Below are 21,511 nucleotides of genomic sequence, written 5' to 3' on the forward strand. Positions count from 1 at the left end.
AACCACAGGGGGGACCTCTCAGGCTGCAGCAATCAGTTACGTACATACATGAGAAGAAACCTACAGCCAGCTTGGAAGCATCCTGTGACACAACAAGAACTGACAGGACAGTGGGGGGAATACTGCTGTGCTCTTGGACTGAGAGGAGTCTGGGCTCCTCATACCCTGGACCAAGGCACTGGATAGCGTTGGCAATTTGCCTTACCCTGTATAAAAAAAAAAAAAAAAAATCACGGTCCTGAAGAGCTGTGTGGAAAAGAGGAAATTCCCAGCCTGAAGATGTAGCAGCAGTAACGGCAGCAGAGTCATGACTGGAGCATGATATTTGACAGATTGAGCCTTGAATTGCAGAGCTAATTTTTAGCAGTTTCAGGACCACACTTCCAAAGTCTCTGTCTGAGTATCAGGGTGACTTCCCTGTACATGGACGCATTTTGGTCAGGACAGGAAATCTGTCTGTACATCTACCCAGGAAGCTACATCTTTCCTACTCCCCAGACTCCCACGTTTACAGATCCCACACCCACCACCTCCCAATCCAGACCAGCAACCTTGTTCCACCCCCAGAGCACTTCCACCTCCCCACTAGTACTTCACTTCAGTACAGCAAGTATGATTCAAAGGAATATTTTATTATCATTCCCACCGTTCAGATAGTCAGAGCAGCCTGAAGGACCAAACATCAGAGCTCAGCCAAGGACCTTGAACAAGCACTTCCAACCCAGCACAGTCACAGGGTGGGAACAGATGCAAAAGAGCTCTTACACCATAAGAAAGAGTATTTCCCTTCCTAGGATGTCAAGGAAACAACTGCCTTCAGCAGCAGCCAAAAGCACTTACTGGAGGGTGTGACCAGTGTGAACAGACAGACCCAAGTTATCTATGCCAGCTCTTCTTGTAGGGCACCTGGAGCAGTTCAAGCCATGTCCCTTCAGGGAGCAGTCACAGAACCCTGCATCCATGGGACCAACAGCTCTCTCAAGGAGTACCAGAAGGATCAGAGGCAGCAAGGTCAGGAGAGGCCATGGCAGAACACACAAAGCTTTGTCAGTTTCAGGAGTCTCATCTTCCATCCAAGCAGGGGAGGTTCTCTTTTTCCAAGCATAGTACTTTGCCACAACCACGTTGGGGTTTCCCTGGGCAGGGTCAAACCACATCTGGATACAGCGTCCACTGCCCCGGCGCTCTGTGGTGTATTTGTAGGAGTTGGACCAGATTTTCTCACACAGGTCTTTCGGCTGGGGAAAGACATGGCTGAAGGGTCTGCAAATGGAGCCCCAAGGACAGCGGTTTGTTCCTGAAGACAGCACCACAAAAGAAAATACGAGCTAGCACACTTCACTCATGTCCTTTCACCTGGGAAGAGCAGACAACCTGCCCACAGCCCATTGCTGCATCTTAGCAGATGGACAGTGGCTTGGCCACCTTCTAATTGCCAACCCCACAGACAGGCATGAGGGATTAGTGGTCTTAGCTCCAGCCACTAGGCGGGCAGTAGTGACACTGCCAGGGGAGAAGAGGCTTACTCCACACAGCCCACCAACCTGTTGCCCAGTTCCAGCCCTTGTGCCAGTTCTCTTTGCATGTGACATAGTCCTTGCAATCCTTCCACCACTCCTCACAGTCCTCTTTGCAGAGTGGCACATGAAGAATCCTCTCCCGACGCCAGCTGCTGTCAACCTGCAAGAGAACAGGACCATGTACACTGGTAACGGCCCTGGAAAGTTAAAGGGCAGGATCTGCCACATCCCAGATTCCACTCCATCCCTCCCATTGGGCTCCAGAGCTGATTACGCAAGTAGAGTCTAGCAAAGCCCATTGCAAGTCCTCACCTGCAAAGCTGCATCGAGCTTGGCCCCTCCCCCCCCCCATAAGGACATGGACCTGTTGGAGCAATTCCAGAGGAGGCCACGGAGCTGGTCAGAGGGCTGGAGCCCCTCTGCTGTGGGGACAGGCTGGGAGAGCTGGGGCTGTGCAGCCTGGGGAGGAGAAGGCTGCGGGGAGACCTTAGAGCAGCTCCCAGTGCCTGGAGGGGCCGACAGGAAAGCTGGGGAGGGGCTTTGGGCAAGGGCAGGGAGTGGTGGGACAGGGGGGAATGGCTTGAAGCTGAGAGAGGGGAGATTTAGGTTGGACATGAGGAAGAAACCCTTCCCCGTGAGGGCGGCGAGGCGCTGGCCCAGGCTGCCCAGAGCAGCTGTGGGTGCCCCATCCCTGGCAGGGCTCAAGGCCAGGCTGGACGGGGCTGGGAGCAGCCTGGGCTGGGGGGAGGGGGCCCTGCCCGGGGCAGGGGGTGGGACTGGCTGGTCTTGAAGGTCCCTTCTAAACCATGCTATGAATCTTTCCACCCTGTAGGAAAGTTTACTTTCCCTGGAAAGCACTCTCCCATCAGTGCCAGGGGTATGTTATATGGGGGACCAGCATATAACATATCATGTAGCCAGCACAAGTCCTACTGTCTTCATCACAGCAGGTCTGATCCTACCTGGTCAATCCAGGGCCCCAGGTTGGGTGAGCACTCATACAAGCATGTGTCCTGGATGAAGTGGCGCTTGCACTTAGATGGCATCAGGCCACAATGGTTCCAGTTGAATCTGTACAGGTTGGATTGGTCCTTGTGGGCTTCTGAACTAGTGTTGGCTGTGCAGCAGGCATTGTCCTTCCAGGGAGCACACTACAGAGCAAAAAGACAGGCTGGTCAGGGGGGCACACACCAGCTCAAGGAAGTCAGAGGATGCTGCAGGTGCCAGCTCCCTGCATAACCTACAGCAAGAAACCTGCTGCAAGAGGATTTTCTCTCCTCCAGCAAACCCTTGGGCACTTTGGACTGAAGGGTTCAGGGCTGCAGCAAGGTGAAAGAAGAGGTCAGATCCTCACCAGTAATTAGTGCCAGACTGAGGAATGGAAACAAACTCCCTTCTCTTGCACCCTGGCTCACTCTTAGCTCCATCTCTACTGAGGACCTGGGGCAGAGCTCCTCAGTTAGCAGGAGGAGGCTGTAACACAGAGAGGGAGCAGCTAAGGGTCTTCCCTTGCCATCCTTCACCTTGTTCTGATCTGGGGTACCTAGACTTTGGTAAGGGGAAGTCTCTTGGTTAAAGGGGTAACAGTGGACTGACAGAAATCCTTACTACTGCATCTGCCCTAGCCACCTACTAGAAGAAGAGGAGCAAACAGGTCTCATACCCAACAGAGGCTTTCTTCCTCAGGCAAATGGCTGCCAAGCCCAAACCAGCCCACATTATCTGGGGAGGTAGGCACAGGGGACCCAGACAACCCCACCTAACACATCAGCAGGAGTCATACCTGGCCATAGAGCATCCCTTCTGGGCCAGGCTTAGTTTTGTGGTGTTTGGCATCCATACAGATGCTCAGCAATGGGTCTTTCGTAGGCATCACTGTGCAGGCAGCCAACAGCATGAGCAGCACCTGCCCCACTCCTATTCTCACAGCCATTGGGGAGCTGGCAGGTGATGGAGCTGTACAGAAAGGGAACAGCATGGGAGAGATTTTGTGACAAGCAGCAGTAAATGAGGTGCTGTGGGGGTCAGGCACTCCTGAGGACACATCAGCATCCCATCAGCAATTCACAGCCCTAGGACACAAGTGCATGCAAGTGCAGCCCTGCTAAGCAAGGCTGCAAGGTCAGCTACACATCATCCTCTGGACAGTGATGCAAAGACAAATGGCTCTTTTAGTGCCTGGGCTGCTCAACAGTTCATCTCAAACAGTCCCAGTCAGAAAGGGGATGCTGTGAGACCCATTCTAATTTGGGTTCTTTTGCATTAAGCCACCCTGCTGTTTTAGCATGGAGCTTTCAGGTCCCAAATCTTCTGCAACCAGACGTTACACTTGAGGGATCTCTTTAGTTAGTAGTTCAGAGGAGGTAATTAGATGCACTAGCACACTGACATGCTATGCAGGTTATGAGCTGCAGGAGGCCCACCTTGTTTTCAGGAGTATGTTAAGAGAGGAAGGCATTTTCTTTGGTTTGTCTGCATCTGGGCCTTCAGAGACCCACACCTGAAGTCTCCAAATGAGAGACACTTCACACTGTCATGCCTTAGCCTCCCCTAGATGATAGGAGCTTTAAAGTAATATACTACAAAAAAAACACCCACCAAACCACAAAACCAAAATAAAAACACAAAAAAACCCCCCCAAGCATCCACCCCCACCAAAAAAACCCCAAACATCACACGCCACAGTGCTCCCTTCCATTCCTTGTCAATACAGCACAAGGGTCAAAAAGAATTGCTTTTTAAAAACTATTTTGCAAAACACAGGAGCAAGAAAAAACACAACATTAAATCAGTATAAAACAACACAGAAAACAAATACAGAACTAAAGAAGCAGACACATAAATCTGAGGACTAAGAAGTAACTAACTTGCATCATAACTTCAACTATATAACCAACATTAAAAAAAAAAAACCAAACCAACCATAAAACTGAAAAACCTCAACCTATCAACCTTACCAGCCCAGAGAGCCTCTGCTAGACCTTGAAAACACTCAACACAGCAGCTTCCTGGGGTCAGCTTTAATAGGAAAGCCTTCTAACCTAACAGGTGCTGGCACTTGAAAGTCCCTTCTAATACGTTTAATGAGGTTTAACTTCTCCAGCAGCTGTTACCTTAGAAGCATTTGGTTTGGTAACAATCAGCCTCTCCAGCCTCTTTCGTAAGCAACACCCTGTTCCCTGGGAAACAATCTCATGTTTTTTTCAAAAAGCGGGTCTCTTTTATCGACCTTGGCCATTCATAACAAGCCCCTTTTCCTCTGCTTGCCTTACACCAGGCAGTTTTGATTTGCATCATTGCATCAGACAAAAAAAGCCAAAGAGGGAGAGATGCAGGATTCTGCCATGCACTGAGAATAACTAGAGAAGTGCTAATGCTCGTCACATAAAAATGACATGCAGTAAGTGCTCTTGTCTCAGAAGGAAGAATAATAACTCCCAACACACACACACACACAAAAATGCTAGTTGATGAGGGGATCTTGTTGCAAAAAACTGAGGAGATAAAAGTTTGGTGGGTGGGTGGGATTGGAGATAAAAGCTAAGGTTTGCTCTCAAGACTCCTTGCAAAGCCCTCACCCTCAGCAAAGGGGCAGAGTCTTCCTCCAGGAACAGCACAGGTTTTGGGGCTGTTTTGCTCTTCAGTCACATCACTGATGTTTTGGTGATGAACCCACTTGTCTAAGGAGCTCATCATCCTAAATTTAATGCATGAGCACTTTAAGAGACACTGCTTTAGTGATTTCCACAGTCTAATGACACGTTGCATGAATAATTACCTCTTTGTATTTGTTCTGAACTAGATGCATGCTGTTTTAACTTCTCATTATTCTACCTCTCCTATTGGAAGTGACAATGAGCAGATCTTCCCCCACACATCTCTGAGCCTTTGCCACCTCTTCTGTCACCTCTTTCCAACAGAAGCCATGGTCTGCTCACTCTTGTCCCATGACAGGTGTTCTGCTCCCTGAGGCATCAGGGCTGCAGAAGTATTTCAGATGCGCAACACTGTCCTGACCTTGTTTTTTGGTCCTTGCCTAGGAATTTCTAATATCTAGTTTGGTTTTGGAACTGCTGATCACTGAACTATGTTGTTGTAACATTATCATAACTGTGGCAGCTTGCTCCTGAGAGATAATTGTCAGCTACCAGCCTGCCATTTCCTATCTGAAGTGTTCCCTTTTTTCCCCAAGTGCATCACTGTATGTTTATCTCACTTTTTCTTTTTTTTTATTAATCTGTTGGGGTTTTGTTCAGTGACTCAGTCTTATTAGGGTCCTTGCAAATTTTTGCAGCTGGTTCTCCTGTCCCTGGAGTAATTCCGTATCATCAGAAACTTGGTTGCCTTGCTGTTTTCCCTCCCTTTCCCAGAAAAAAAAATTGTGGAAAAACAGAAATCCCAGTACAAATTTCTGTAGGGGTTCACTGTAAAGGATAGCCATGCACCTTTATTTTATGATTCAGTTATTCAGTGGTGTGCAGAACTTTACTCTCATTCCATGGCTTCTTGCTTGATGACCTTCTGTGGGGACCTTGCTCAGAGCCCTTCTGTGGGGACCTTGCTCAGAGCCCTTGGGAATCCAGGTAGCCTATCACCTGAATCAGCCTCAGCCCTAATCCTTTCCAGCCCTTCAAGGATATGCGGTATGTTAGGGAGTCCTGTCTACACATTAGAAGATCCATACCGACCCTTCCCCATATGGCATACTTATCCACGTGCCTATGGATTCAAACCTTTATCACATTTTCTGCAGACTTTTCCCATGAAGGTACCATGTGCATAGCTGTGCAGATCCCTCGATCTCTCCAGAAAGCCTTTTAAAGTGTCCCGTGTGAATGCATAGACCTTGTCCTTGTAGGGAGTACTTGTACACATAACAGCACAGAAAATGGGGCAACTCTCTCCCTCTCACTGTAGTCCTGCCCATATCCTTGTACTTAATGGGATGGGTATGTAGCTGAGTGCATCCTCATTTGCTCCATGCAGCTGATTTGCCTTGTGCAACCTGTTCTCCAGGGTTTGGATGCTTCTTCGCTGGGGTCCGATTGGGTGATCTGCTGCTGTCACCCCCAAACTATTTTTGTCCAGCTCCAAGCTTGCATTTCTTCAACTCACCGTTCCTAAGGTTTTTTTATAGCTATGAGGTCTTCAGTACCAGCCTGTGCCCCATCCCATCTCTTATCACCTCGTGCTTGCACTCCTGTGCCGCATCCCATGTCCCTACCTCTCAAGGCCCCTGCCATCCTGCCAGACATGTATTTTTCAGCACTACAGCATTATGTTTAAGTAACAAATATCTCGTCCAGCACACAATAGTTACTTTTTGCTGATAGCTGCATAAAACTGAAACTATGGTTGCACTGTACAACAATAAGCAAAAAAGCCATAGCCGTAGTCAGAATAAAAATAGCCATTACTGCTGAATCTGTTAAAAAAAAAGCTCCAGGCAGGTCAAGACAAGTTCAAAGAGAGCAAACCTGGCACGCCTCAGTCCTGAGACCTTGTAAACTCAGTACAAAGTCTGTGGCCAGCACTGACCATGCGTGGTACTGAGCTACAGGGTCAGCATGCAGGACCTGTGTCACAGCTGCACAGCCAGGTGGATGTTGAGGACACCTTGAATGGGACTCAGCACAAGCAGGGGGCAACCAAACTGAGCTCTGGGTCACCACTGGCTGCCAGGGTCTGGGACACCCCATGCACATGGGGACCCTTGCAGAGAGACACCCACCACCAGCACAAGGAAATACCTCCACAGAATACTTAACCATCTCATTCTGGAGCTGCATCTCAGTCCTGGAGTCCTCCAGGAGTGAATCAGCGCTTGGCTACAAGAAGAGCAGAGATAATTGCAGGGTCCCTGAGAGAACATCTAATGTTTTCTTCCTTTCCCCAGAAAAACTGGTTAAAATGCACTTTAAAAGTGAGTGTAAACAGGGGATTTTTTGATGCACATTGAAAGGGAAAAAGGTGATATACTTTACATCGGACAGATATTGTTGCTTCAGACTTTTCATTTCAAATACTTGATTGGTCCATCCATCAAAATCTTTGCTGTGTAAAAAAAATTTTAGAATTTTGAGGATGGTTGTTAAAACTGAGATTGGAGATTAAATGGCACAACTCCTGGATCACTTTGGTCTTGTAACAGGGAACAAGAAGTTTTCTGGGTCCCTGCACACCAGGGCAGTTTGATGAACTGTTCAGGTCAGGGGACGTTGCTATCTTTGCTCGTGGAGAATAAGCAATATAGGTCTGTCTAGGTGGATAGCTTAGATGAGGAAAGGAGTTATCTTTGCTGTTCAAAAGGATGCTGGGCACTCAGGTACTTCAGGATGAGGAGGTGCTGGTGGAGGGATGGCAGATACAGATAGAGAGACTGCAGAACCTAATTTGTTCTGCTGCTGCTCTGCAACAAGAAAGCCGATCATTTATTTTACAGGGTAACACACATGCTTTGCTTGCTGGAAGGTTAGGAAGAGAAACTGCCTCTTTTTGATAAAGTACTTTAATACCTCTGAATGAAGAGGCTATACATATAGAAGTAAGTTACATCTGAGGCAAGAAAAACCAAAAACCTAAGAACAGAAAGCAAGGAAGGAGTAAAAAAAAAAGGGAAAAATGATAGCAAGAGATATATGAATGAAGACAGAGCCACAGAGTGATCTTTCTTAAAAATTAAAGTTCCTACCTGACAATGAAATGTCTCAAAAGCCTCAGGGGTGTCCCACAGAGGGTACAGACATGTTGCCTCAGACCCATGGTAAGAGCAGAATGTCTTTGGGAGCCACAAAATAAGATGGAAATTGGCCTCTGAACACACAGGCTGGGAAAATAAACCACGTGCACATGGGTGTGCTGGGGAAATGCAGGGGGAAGGCAGTTCAGAAGAGAAGCTGAAGAAAACTCCTGAGTTCACCCAACTGCTAAATGTATTTTGACTCTTCTGCAGCAGATTTGTGTTAGCATGGTGATGTTACCTGGATGCGCATCAAGGAATGGCAGGAGGTTTGCTGCTGTATCTTGGCCCAGTGCTTGTCCAATGTATCACACAAGCCAACCGTGGAACAAGCTTCCTCGCTGCGTGGGAATATGCTGTAACACTGAAGTGAGATTAAATCAGGCAAGTGAGATTGTAGTTCCCCAAGATCATCCCTGAACATAAGCGATGAAGTATGTAACTCCTCATTTTATCTCTGTTCTTACACTGCTCTCAGCTCTGCTGCATTTCCTCTGCTCAGAGACAGCTTCACCCCCAACGCCCTGTGTACCATCAATGTTTGTGCTGTGGCAGGTCAGCCCTTCCCCAGTGGGCACACCTGGGGGGCAGACCAAGGCCATTGCTTCGTGTCCCTTCTGAGGGGGTTGTCTGCGACAGCCCATTGCAACAGTCCTGCTTCTTCCTTGCAGAGCACTTAATGAATTGCAAGTCTCCCCAGGGAAGTTTGCTGGGATCTGAGTAGGGAGGGTACATGACTTTGGCCAGTTTCTACAGTTTATTCCCCTCATTGTGCCCCAACTTCCATTACTGCTTTACTAGTGATAATAGAGGTCCCTGACTGATCACTAGAATACATGTTTATGGACCCATTACTCATTAATTTGTATAATCAACTTTTAAACTCCCTGATGTCCTCTGTCATAACTGATTGTGAAAACAAGTTTCAGAAACTTCTCTGTAAAAGAGGTATTACTCTCTGCTTCTTCTAGCTTCAAACAGTTTTAGTATTGGTGAGTAACTGCTATGCATTCAGCCTGGTATTCCATAGTCTCGTATGTCTTCTACCAAGGCCAGACCTGCAGCAATTTTTTGCTGTCATGTCTGCCAAAAAAGCAACCTTCTGCCAGACAAACTGCCAAGGTAATATCAGTGCAAAGTTCCTTCAAGCATGATGATACAATATTGCAATTATTAAGCTACATAAGCAAGGACATACATGAAAACTTCTTGGACACCCTTCCTTCCACAGGAGCAGCAACATATGTTTATCTCATCTCCACCAACATCAGTGCTGTCTTGTGGGTCAGCATCCAAGGCGAGAGGGCTGTTCTTGCTGCCCATGGTCCCTTGGGTCTTGGCTGATGAAGTCACTGTTGTCTGGAACAGATAGTGGAAAAATGGGTGATTTTGATCAAGAAAGGGAAGCATAGGGTCAGAAAGAAGCTGAAGCTAGCGTCAACCTGTCATCGGCCAAAGAATTTGAAGGGTCCTCCTGGTATCTGCTCTGCTCTGACCGAGTGCGATAGCTAGCATGCTGTTTTCTCTTTCTGTTATGGTCTGTTTCTATTTGGAAGTAAATAATTGAGGGAACTGGGAAGAAACCAACCAGCTGAATTCAGACATGCTTGCCCCTGCCACACGTGCCCAGGATCACTGGTAAGCGAACCAGAGTGTGGGACATCCCAATTACTGCGGCGAATGAAGAGACGGGATGCAGCTTGATGCAAGCAAGTTGTCCATTTATTAGTGATTTTCTTACAATTATATACGTTTCTACCTTCTACATATTACACACTGATTGGTTAAATCTTCAGCGTAAAAAACACTGATTGGTTGATATTTAAGGCACACCGTTAGAACAATAGGAACTTACTAGTTTACCTCGACATAGCAACAGTTTCTATTCCAAAATTAGGGGGTTTCTTTCTACGCGGCTTTCTTGATTAACAAAGTTACATATTGGTGCCATCCGTTCCCTTATCTGGCTACTTGTTTCTCTGTCCGTCTGGTTGCCTCCTCAACTGTAACGGCTCAGCGGCCTGCAGTTAGCTTGCTCCTTTGTTCCCAGGGCTTGTGCCCTACAAGTTCTAACAAGTCTCTATTCATCAGGCTATCAGTACTTGGACTCTTGTCCTTGAGGCCTTGTCCTACAAATTACCTGTGCTCCTTTTGAGATGAAGGAACCAGAAGCACGGGATGTCTGAGCAAACACCAGGTTCATGCAGCAAAATCAGGAGTGCTCCCTGTTGCTGATTCCAGTCCTAAACACTATCAGCATTCAGTTTGGGGTTTTTTTCTTTAAATCGTTCTGATCATTAACCGTGGAGCTGCTGAGCAGGGAGCGAAAGAAAAAGCTCAGCTTGCAAACCCTGGCCCTGCTTTGCAGCCTGCTGTTGTGCTCTGCAGCACTTCTTGGGCACTGAGAGCAAGCTCAGACTTCAACTCAGGTAAGGGACCCAGGGCAGGAGCCTTGTGTTAGTACATTGGTAACACGCATGGGAAAATGCAAAATCTCAACTAAAAATGTGCTCCTCATTTTCATTGAGCTACCAAACCTTTCTTCCTTCAGCAGCTGAAGCTTCTTATCTTTCTTCCCCTGTTACCTCAAAGGAAGCTCTGTTTTCAGGAACTGGCTTCCCGACCACAATGGCAAATTCTCTCTTAAGTCAGTTTTACCTGCTCAGCATAAAATCAGACCCTGGTGTCTAGTATGAATTATTCAGATTTATATTGCTATGTCCCATTATGCTTTACTGCTCTTTAAAAGATATTCAGATTAGAAGTCCTGTGCACTTGACAGGTACTTAGGGAATTCTCCATAGATAAAATTAACATACAGCATTTCTGCACTGTCTCGGTGTTGGATGCACTATATACTTATAAAAACAATACAGCTCTCCTGTAAGCTGTTTCTCCAAGAGTCTGCTGTAAAGCACAGGCAATCGCTGTGCAGGCTTGAAGGATATTCCCTGGCTGTGTTTAGGTAAGCAAGGGGTAGTGGCACCTGAAGATGTGGTTCCTCAGCTGAGCTGGACTCCTTGAAACGAAAGCATTGGAGCATGTGTTGTGTGGGAAGAGAGGAGAGAGAGGAGGAGAGCCATCTGGCATGAAACCACATCTCCTCCCGCAGACAGGGCAGTCTAGACAGCTCAGCAGCGCTGCCAAATTCATCACATAAAGAGAGGCTCCTGCTTATTTCTGGAGTAAGAAAACATATCAGTGATGCAAGGTCTCTCAACTCCATAAAGCAGAAGCCCTGAAATGCCACGGGCGCACATAAAATTGATGCAAATGTCTTTGCTTCACCTAGTACATTTCGTTAGTCATTACTTACCTGGGGAACCAGTGCAAACTCTCCTCACTTTTCCTTAATGATACTATAATGACAGTGACATTACATGTTGATATTTCTCACAGTAACAGGTAAATTAAGAAGTTATTGGGCTCATAGGTATGTGGTATTTATTCTTGCCATAACAAAATGCAATGTTTACATGTTTAATGGTATATTTCTGTGCCATCAAACTCTCATTTAAATAAGAGCTTGTATTGCAGCACCCTGAGAGAGCCAGAGTGCATAACATAAATCTGTTTGCTTAGATTTGGCAGATTTATGATATTGGATCATATCTAGTTCATGTTTTTTTCTTTGGTTCACTGATTACAGGATTACTTTGCCTTTCTGTGCTTCAGCTCATGTTGTGTTGCAGCAGAACCAGTTTCTCTCATTCCTCTCGTGCTGTTCACCCTGGTGGGCATGCGGGGAGGGGGGTGGGGGGGGGGTGGGGGGGGTGGGGGGGTGGGCAGGGGGGTGGGCAGGGGGGTGGGCAGGGGTATGTGTGTGTTTGTGTAGGTTTCCTGCGTCTGGCTCTCCATCCCTTTCACTTGCGTTTACACTGCATCACTTATGGGGAACTGCACAATCCTCTTTGTAATCAGGACTGATCTGAGCCCCCACGAGCTTGTGTACTGTTACCTGTCCACACTGGCCATCACTGATTTGGTTTTGTCTCTGCACCATCAACCGTGGTGAGAGTTTTCTGGGTCAACTACAGGGAAATTGGGTTTGGAGGCTGTTTTGCTCAGTTTTACTTTGTTCATTCCTTCTTATTCTTGGAGTCCTCGGTGCTTCTGGCCATGCCCTTTCATTGTTATGTGCCCATCTACTACCCGCTGAGATACTCCTCCATCCTCACCAGTGCCAGAATAGGCAGGACTGGGCTGCCTGCCCTGTGCAGATGCCTCTCAGCAGGGCTGCCATCACCTGCTGTGTCATCAAGCAGCTGTGCAGACATCACATTCAATAACTGGTGTGACTTTGCTGTAGCCATTCTCTTTCTGACATTTGACGTCATCCTCACCTTCTTGTCATAGGTACTGATTGCCAGGGCCATTCTGAGCATTGTGTCCCAGAGGGAGCATCTCAAGCTTTGAGCAGCTGCGTGTCTCTTATCCTGGCAGCCCTGAGCCTGTACATCCCCATGGTTGACTTGTCCATGGTTCACCGGTATGGCCAGCCTATGGCCAGCCCTCTCATTCATGTCTTCATGGCCAACATCTGTCGTGACGGAGGGAAGACACAGTCACTCAATATGAGTGATCAGCAGACTTCGTTTATTGTGCCTTACAGTCACCTTTTATGCCTTCTTATAATTAACTCATACATATTACAAAAGTTAAGCTCATTATTGGTTAGTTGCCTAAATACCAAGCCCGCCCCTAGTTTCTCTTCTGTAGTTATCTGTTCCCACCTGCAACATTCTTTTCCCTCCGCGATCTTCCTAGTGTATTTTTGCTTTACTTCAGATAAGCTGAGAGCCATGTGCATTTTTGTCCAGCCAGCTGGACTATGTCTATGTGACCTTTTTCAGCTAGCCAGTTATCCACAAACATCCACATGCCAGTCCTTCCCATGCTGTACCCCATCATCTACATCATAAAAACTAAACACATCTGCAAGGGTGTGTCCTCAGGATCCTCGTTTCAAGAGGGAGTTACCTGAAGGCACATGAGAGATGCTTCTGGCAAAGATCACGGCTCTGGGAAACACTCACCATAACGATTCGGATGCCAGCTCCTCTTTTGGAAAGTGCATCTGCTTTGCATCATGTGGGGCATCTATCCAATTAATGTATTAACAGTTAGTATTCTTATCCATACATTAAAACAAACTAATCAGAAACCTCAGCATGTGGAGTGGATCACGACTGACACTTGGTCTGTCCCCATGCCCCTGATGATGGTCAGCCAGGAGTTTTCTCTGGTCTACAGATTGATGCTGACTGTGAGATCCTTTTATAGCCCATGATTTCTTGCAGTTATCCCTGTCCTCTGACTTCATGTTTTTTTCACCCTGAGTACCTGAATAAGCTCTGTTCCATCTAAAGGCTGCACAATCAGTCACAAGCCAATTTCAGTGACATTATAATAGCCATGGATGATTATTTGATATTTGTCTTGTGTTTTTGCTGCAGATTGGGATGATTTTGATAAGAAGAGCAAAATGAAAATAAAAATTTAAATAATCTCAACCCTTTCTCTTTTCCATCTGATTCTGTTAATGAAATCTGTAATTTTCAATATAGTCTCGTTTGCCTCGTATTGTACAGTGATACTTAACAGCTCCCGTATCCTCTCATGATGACCCATGCTGTTTATTGTTCATTTCCTCCCCTCATTTCTTTGTGTTCTTCTGTCCTTATATTTGAAGATCTTGGTAACAGGGATTTTCTTTTTGTTCCACACCTCTAATATTATATTGAAGTATCTGATCTGTGCTTCAGTGTATAGCAAAGGTATAGATACTAAATACTACTGCTACTAATTGCTTCTCTTCCTGGGCTACGTGATTGAGATGCAAATAAGAAAAAAAATGTTAAATAGCAAGAAAAAAACTACACTTTCAATTGCAAAATCTCATATAAATAAATATCAGTGATGGACTTGGGTGCCACTTTGTTGGCATGTCTGTATCTTGATTTGTATGGATCAGCCATGTGTTATCCAATGAATGAAATAATTATTCAATGTCTGTGGTTCAAAGACAGCTCTATCACTTGGGAAAATCCAGTTCTTAATTCTTTAGCCTGCTGAGAGAGCTGGAAAGAGAAACAAGTGTTAGAAACTCCCAAGAGTGCTGCAAGCAAAGGAACTGGGCACCCCAGAAGGAAAGGTTTCTACTCATACTAGGCAACATGTCGTGAGTTAAAAGCATATACTTAAGGCAAGAAAAAGCTCTTTGTGGGCTTGGGCTGGTAAGTAGGTATCTTTTTGGAGAGATTAGTGAAAGGAAGAAAAAAGCTGAGGTGGTTGAGAAAGGGCGGAGGACAATGTTGAGAGTATTGTGGAGAACATTGAGATGGTCATTGAGGCATTTCAGTGGAAGACTGCGGTGGTCCAGGAGGGAAAGACAGGCAAAGAACGGGGCAGGAGGAGGGTGGTTGTTTGAAGGACAGCAATGTGATATGGCATTTTGTGTTACTGCTTGTTTTACAGCAAGGACCCAAGCACTTATCCCATTGATAAGGTATTTCTGGAAATTGTACTGCATGTCAAAACAACGTCTACCTATGATCTTTTTTTTTTTACATAGAAATAAGAAGGAAAGGCGTAGTGGTTTTGGCTGGGATAGAACTAACTTTCCTCATAGTAGCATGTATGGAGCTATGTTTTGGACTTATGAGGAAAAAAATGTTGATAACACAGGGATGTTTTCACTATTGCTGAGCAGTGCTTGCACAGCCTCATGGCCTTTTTTGCTTCCGACGCCGCCACACCAGCAAGTAGTTGTAAGAGACTGCGCCAGTGAGATCCACCATTGCCACAGCTGATGTGTTGTCTCAACATTGCTATGGCAGGAAACTCTTGCCATCACCACAGTGAATGATCTATCTATACATTGTTAAGGCAGGAAGATAACACCACTGCCACCACAGAGATTTATCTATACATTGTCAAAGGAGGAAACCAACTGATGCCATGGAGCAATGGGGGAGGCTGATCCTGCAAAACTTAACCAAACTCCTGTGCATGCGCCCAGACCTGGGATCAGGGGGATCAAGGTGCCTGGAGGTTCCTGAGGACCACCTGATGATGTTGGACATGTACACCATTGCTGGGTGGAAGGTGTGGTTAAGCAGAACAGCTTGTAGCAACTCTATAAAAAACGGAACCAACTAACATTGGAACAGAATGTTCACCTGCCAGACTTGGAAACGAATCGGACTGTTGGGACACTGCAGCTCCGGGGTGGTAGCTATTGCTGTGAACTCTTTCCTTTGTTTTTTCCCTTCTTTCTTTCCTTCCTTTCTCTCTTTATCTCTCGCTCTCTCTCCCTTTGCATTCACAGTTTTATTGTTGGGCAAATAAAGTTCCTTGGCTCTTGACTCCATTTTGAGTCTTACTCCTGTTCCCAAGAATACAAACTGAACCATGCTTCGGTCTCAGACCAACATGCGACAGTAGTCTTGGGGTGCACAAGCAGTGGGGAGGGGACACATTTACCTTTTCATTTCTCTCCCCATCCCACCAGGGTGGCTCTGTGGGGCTGAGCTGCCCACCAGGGTTAAACCACAAGAAAAGGCTTGTAGAAATAGTGAATTACTGAGTAAAAGAGACAACTGTATTTATCATATGTGTTTCATAGCTGCTGCAGAACACTATCAATGTCTCTAGAATTCAGTCAATGCAGTCAGGAAACTTTCCCTATCAATAATTCATCCACTTTGAGCTTCAAAAGAATGGTTTCTCCAAGTTCAGAAAAGCTCTGTGAATGGAGGGGCTGGGAGGGTTCCCAGGGCAAGTTTTTTTCAGCAACCTCCCCTCTTCCTGTTTTTTTTTTTTTTTCTTCTGTATTAGATATGCTTTTTCTTTCTGACCTGCAGGACACAGCTTTTAAAGACAGCTGAGATGATGGGTCTGATGTCATCTGTTACCTCAGCTCTAATGTTTCCCCCAAAGACGCTGTGCTCCACACAAACTATTTTGTGTCATGGAGACCTTTTAGGAAGGCTCTGGGTGAAACATTTTCACAGGCAGTGTTCACCACCACCTGTGGTCACTTATTCCATCAGTGAGTTGTAGTCACGGTTAAAAACCACACCTTGTTTTGCCTTGAAAGGTAAATCCTAAAGCCATTTCAGATTTGCCAGCAGGCAACATAAAAAGGTCTTCTTACATGCAAATGGACACCAGACCTGCTCTGTTTAGCACACAAAGGCTCAAAGCACAAGGGAAATCTGTATGTTGGACAGTGCTCCTGAGGGTGGCTTGCTCCATTCTGCCTGTCCCACGATGATGGTGGTTCAGGGCTGTGTAAAGCACTTTCTGTATCACCCCTGCATCTTGCATCTCATCCTGGAGAAAATTTCAGATTTAAGGTGGTCTTGATTTTCTTGTGCAATCCCTGAATCAATGATCATGCTTCATCACTCCTTTGCCCAGCTGGTGGGAACTCAATGGGGAGGTCACTGATGCCCACACACAGATTTATATTTCTTCTTTCCTTGAAATAGCTGTAACCCCACCAGGACAAAGAACCTCTCATCTGTCTTTGACACCCTGCCAAGACTCAGAGGGTCCCTGTTGTCCCAGTCTGTGTTCTTTGGTACAGAGCAGAGACAGAAACTATCATCCTTGGTGGAGCCAAGAGCATGGAGGAGAAGGTCAGTGCATCACTGCTATGTGGTACCTTGTGCCCTAGCTCACATTTGAGGAGAAATACCTGATTGCTATACTTTGTTCACTTATTAAAACCACACTGAAACAGCAGTATGTTTTGAATAATAAATGGATTTTTCATTAAGCTTTATTGAAAAATTATTCTCCCAGATAAAATCATGAGGGACAAAGCATCACTGTCTGCTGAAAATGCTCTCACAATCACACATGCCCACATATGCCCTGACTGCAATCCCCAGGTCTTATCCTTCAGCCATACTGTCTTTTTCCACCAATACTTTTTTTAATACTTCTAAATCATTATGTTAGACATTTTTAGCCATTTTAGAAAACACATGCCCCAAACAAAGCCTCTATACTGATTAATAGTATTTTTCAGCACAAAATTTTAAAGCAAAATGCATCTTAGGGCAGAACTGAAACCAAGATTTTAAACCTCATCTCCTCCCAGTCTGTTTCCACTCTTGCTCAGGTCTCCAATCCTGTTTCACAAGAAGGCCACACACCCCAAGCCAGGAGGAATCTGGGGAATAAAAAACACATATTCTGCCCCTCCCTAATGGTCCTTAACTGAAATGAATGTGAAACACATCTGACCCCTTCCTGAGCATCAGTCAACATGCTTTATCCCTCATGTCAACCAAAGCGTTTTGCACCAGCAAGTGCAAAGCAAACTGTGGGACAGAAGTCCCCGAGAAAGACTCTGGGGCCTTTGGGAAGCTATGAGCAGGGTGGCTGCAGAAACTCCAAGGGTAGGGCTAGCAGAGGCAGTGTTTGTTGTAGCTATAAAAGCATCATTATAAATACATAGCTTCTGTAAGCATGTAGCTGCAAATACGACAGACAAATATAATTTGTGGTGAGAGGTACTGTCTTTTATTAGATGAACTTACAGTCAGAAAAACTATAAAAATCTACCAAACTCACAAGCTGTTCTTCCAGTCTGAAAGGTAGCAATCTTCACAGTTAAATATAGCCTAAGAAGAACAGCTCTGAGATTTATGGCACATATCTCACTTTCCTGTTTCATGCCTGTTTTTAGCATCCATAGAATCAGGAGTCTGCATTTTTATGGTGGTTGCCTTGAAATCCAGCTCTGAGATAAGGTGGGGTTTCCTATGTTTTCCCATCTTTAGCTGCTGTTGGGGCTGTGGGGCAGATGTGTGTCCCCCACTGCTGCCAGGGAGCTCTGGGCAGTACTGGGCTCTCCATCCTCCAGAGCTTGGTGCACACGTGTGAGAGGCTCCAGAGGACACAGCTGTTCTGTGATCCTCAACCACATCCCAGGAGCGGGCCAAGGAGCCCTGCCATGGTCCCACACTGTGTCCCAGTGGTCCCAGCCCCAACCTAGGAAAGCTTTTGCTATTCATCCTTGGTGGTGTGAGGGGCTGTTGGCAGAGACCAACACTAGGATCATGGTCTTGGGGACAGATATGTGTTGACAGTGCAGGGGGGATTCTGTGTCTTTAATAACAATTCCCAAGGCAGGAGCTGTAGGAAAAACCCAGTGCAGCAGCTACCTAAATCAGCAACCACCCACCCTGAGAGCCTGGCTCAACATGGTGTCCAAGTGAGCTGCACCGGCACTGGGATGTGACTGTGCAGCCCCTTTGGTGGCTGTAACTCATGTGTGGCCAGGCTCCTTCTCTGCTCTGAACACGCTGAGTTTGCAGACACCGGCATGGCCATGGTGCCGTGCACAGAATCACTGCAGTGGATGTCCCTGCCTGTCAGTCACCGGAGATGGAGGTTTTCCATTTGCTTTGAGCACAAGGCAATTGCCTGCTGAAATGCAATGGCAGAAAAATTCCTTCTTCCCTGGACTGGTTCTGCCTCACATTCTCTCCACACCCTAACATGCACAAAAAGGAGCATGTCCACCTGCCTCACTGCCCCTGAGTGTCAGCAAAGGATGGCAGGGATGAGCATAGCCTGGGGATGTGTCCTGTGGTGCAAGACTCATAGAATCATAGAATATCTCAAGCTGGAAGGGACCCATCCACCTCCCTGGGGATGTGTGCAGCACCGGGTTCTCCACCTTTCCTCCTCCCAGTGCAGGCTGCTAGAAGACAGAGACACCGATGCAGGGGATGCTGTGGTCACACTGGTGCTGCTCCCCACGCGAACTGTCAGCACGACATGGCAGAGGTGAGTGTCAGACTGGCAAAGCAGGAGGTTGAGAAGCATGATGAGTGCAGCAGCTTTGATCCTCTGTGTCCTTTCAGTGCCACCAAACTGTGGGGAGGGTCCTCCAGCAATGGAGCTGTGTGATCAACGCCCTCAATCTCCCATACCAGACACCTTGTTGGCCCACAGGACAGCTGTGCAAATCCCCATGCAGATGCTGCAGCAAGTGGACAAAGCCTGGCAGGTGGATCTGCAATCTCTGGGTCCTTCCCAGGCATAGCTTGTGGCTCTGTGTCTGTCCCTCTCCCATTTAGGCAACTTAAGATGTACTCTGTCCCATCTTGGTCACTTTGGCTGTTAACACTGTATGTCGTGATGGGGTTCAGCTGCCTGCTGCACCTTGGGAGGGTGGGACCGTTGTGGGACCAGCTTGGGGGCCTCTCTGAGGTGAAGTGTACAGCCCGTGGGGTGCTGACAGCCCGCCGTGGGGCAGGAAGGGAGCAACAGACCCAGCTTCTCATCGCAGCATTTTTCTTCTCAACCTGTACTTAGACTTAAAGATTGCTTTGATCTTAACTCAGGAAGTGAATGTTCAGAGACCACAGCATCTGCCACCTGCCATGCATTGCTGGTGTCCCCAAAAGGCACAAGGAGGGGGCTGGTGGGTATCCACCCCAGGGGATGGAGGTGGCATGGTGAGGAGAGCTTGTGCATGCAGCAAAGCAACCTCCTGAGGTGCAGGCAGGAGCAGTTTGCTTGCTGTGAGCCACAAATATAGTGGCCAGATAGTTTATATCCATGGCTCTGAAGGTGGAACCTGGCCCCTGTGGTGGTGATTGAAGGTCCAGCAGAAGGGCTGTATCTGTAAATACCATAGAGAATAGAATTGTAGCTGGTGGTCTGCTATGATGTATTTCCATGTATGTATATGCTTGGAAGATCTGAAATCTGCGCTCCTTGGATTTATCAGTGTCATTGCTGCTCTTAATGTGGGAAGTTTGCCTCAGGAAGATGTGTAAGTGTATAACAATGCTCTTCTTTTGAAGAACAGGGACAGCACCTTATAATTCGTATAAGATTGTTCTTCTGTTTAAACAAGGTGAGCACCTGGCTTGCCTTGCCACACCCTCTGTCGTCTGGAGCAGACTGTCAGTCAGACTGACAGTCTGCTGTGCAGTGGATTCATCCATTTCTGTCTTTTGCAATCAGTGAGGTTGGAAAGAAATTAAGTACCAAAGTTGAAACAGGCAAAGACTGTTCTAGACTGAATAAACCCACAGAGGGTTTCACTGCTTGTGCAATGTTAAAGATGATCTACAGTTTAAAGCCATAAACACCAGGTGAGACTCCCAGCTGAGAACATCTTTACAGGGATCACTGGGCTCCACGGTAAATCCTCCCTCAGGAGTCCATACAACTCTCATATGAAATGCATTTCAGGGATTTTAAGTGCTATGCAAATATCATGACAAGCAGAAAGCTTTGTTTCTGCTGTGCTGGCTACAGCATTACTCGTGTAAGAAAACATTTATCCAGGCATCTGTCTGGTGTTTGCTTAAAAATCACTCTATTGATGGGTTTTATCTTTCAGGTTCTTCACTTTGCTCTTAGTTAACAAAAGAAAACTAGTATCTTGCTCTTGAAACTTTTTCCAATTACTCTAAGAGTTTGGAGCACACTCTGCCATTTGAGTATGGTGGGACCTGAAGTGGCATACATAGCCTGTCCTTCCTTATTCAGATTTAGACCCTGATATTCTTCAGCAAAATCAGTGTGAATCTAGAGAAACTCTGTTAAAGGTGATGGTCCCATTTCTATTTCACGGTAATATAGTGAGGTTGGTGACTGATCTCATCTCAGCCTCAAGTATTACTAAAGCAAGCAATTTTACATCATCACTGCTGTTCAGATACCATGGTGGTAGAAGGAGGAAAGAGCAGGAGCTTGCAAAAAGGTGGAGGAAAAAAAATATCTTTAAAATTGGGAGAAAAGGAGGTCTGAACGCTCCAGTATCAGCACAAGGAAAGTATAGGAAGGTGCCGAGCACAGGCAAAGTCTGCACAAGCCAACTGCAGGGTCTGTCCTGGCCAGAGGGGCTGGTGGGGGTCACTGTCTTTGAACCATGCACAATTTAACTGCCTCAAGTTGTCTGGGCTGCACCGCTTGCCCTGGGGACAGGGTGCAGGTCCTTATACCACCAAGCTCCATGATGCTTCCCAAAAACCCTCCCAGCTGCCAGCAGTTCACCTGTTAGGGACTCCCTGAGATGTTTGTGCTCTTGTATTCAGACTCTAGGGTAAAATTTAGTCACAATCACTAGAAAATGTATACATAAATGAACAATCAAATCATGGGTTTTGGCAAATAAGGAGACCAGCAGAAACTTTTACAATATTGTCAAATACAAATCATGTCAATCAGATAATTTCTCTTGTGTGGAAGAATAGCACAGTTTGTACATAGA

General features: G+C 46.4%; 1 protein-coding gene and 1 pseudogene across 4 annotated transcripts; one reads left to right on the forward strand and one right to left on the reverse strand.

The window, feature by feature from the left end:
• Positions 1–617: 617 nt before the first annotated feature.
• On the reverse strand, positions 618–11,960 carry LOC101910846 (folate receptor gamma-like). Of its 4 annotated transcripts, XM_055803165.1 has the most exons (6): positions 9,458–10,803; positions 8,501–8,623; positions 3,304–3,476; positions 2,483–2,671; positions 1,545–1,680; positions 618–1,297 (listed from the first exon to the last, which is right to left on the reverse strand). In XM_055803165.1, exons 3-6 carry the CDS (start codon positions 3,451–3,453, stop codon positions 837–839), a joined length of 936 nt encoding a protein of 311 aa, XP_055659140.1. In that variant the 5' UTR covers positions 3,454–3,476; positions 8,501–8,623; positions 9,458–10,803; the 3' UTR covers positions 618–836. The 4 variants fall into 4 exon arrangements, with proteins under 4 accessions (XP_055659140.1, XP_027632696.1, XP_055659141.1 ...); XM_027776895.2 differs by lacking the exon at positions 3,304–3,476 and having other exon boundaries at positions 9,458–11,960; XM_055803166.1 differs by lacking the exons at positions 8,501–8,623; positions 9,458–10,803 and adding an exon at positions 4,634–4,806.
• On the forward strand, positions 11,640–14,336 carry LOC106112976 (olfactory receptor 51Q1-like; annotated as a pseudogene).
• Positions 14,337–21,511: the final 7,175 nt, after the last annotated feature.

This window comes from Falco peregrinus, chromosome 4 (genome assembly GCF_023634155.1).
Source record: "Falco peregrinus isolate bFalPer1 chromosome 4, bFalPer1.pri, whole genome shotgun sequence".
In the NCBI taxonomy this organism is placed as follows: domain Eukaryota; kingdom Metazoa; phylum Chordata; class Aves; order Falconiformes; family Falconidae; genus Falco; species Falco peregrinus.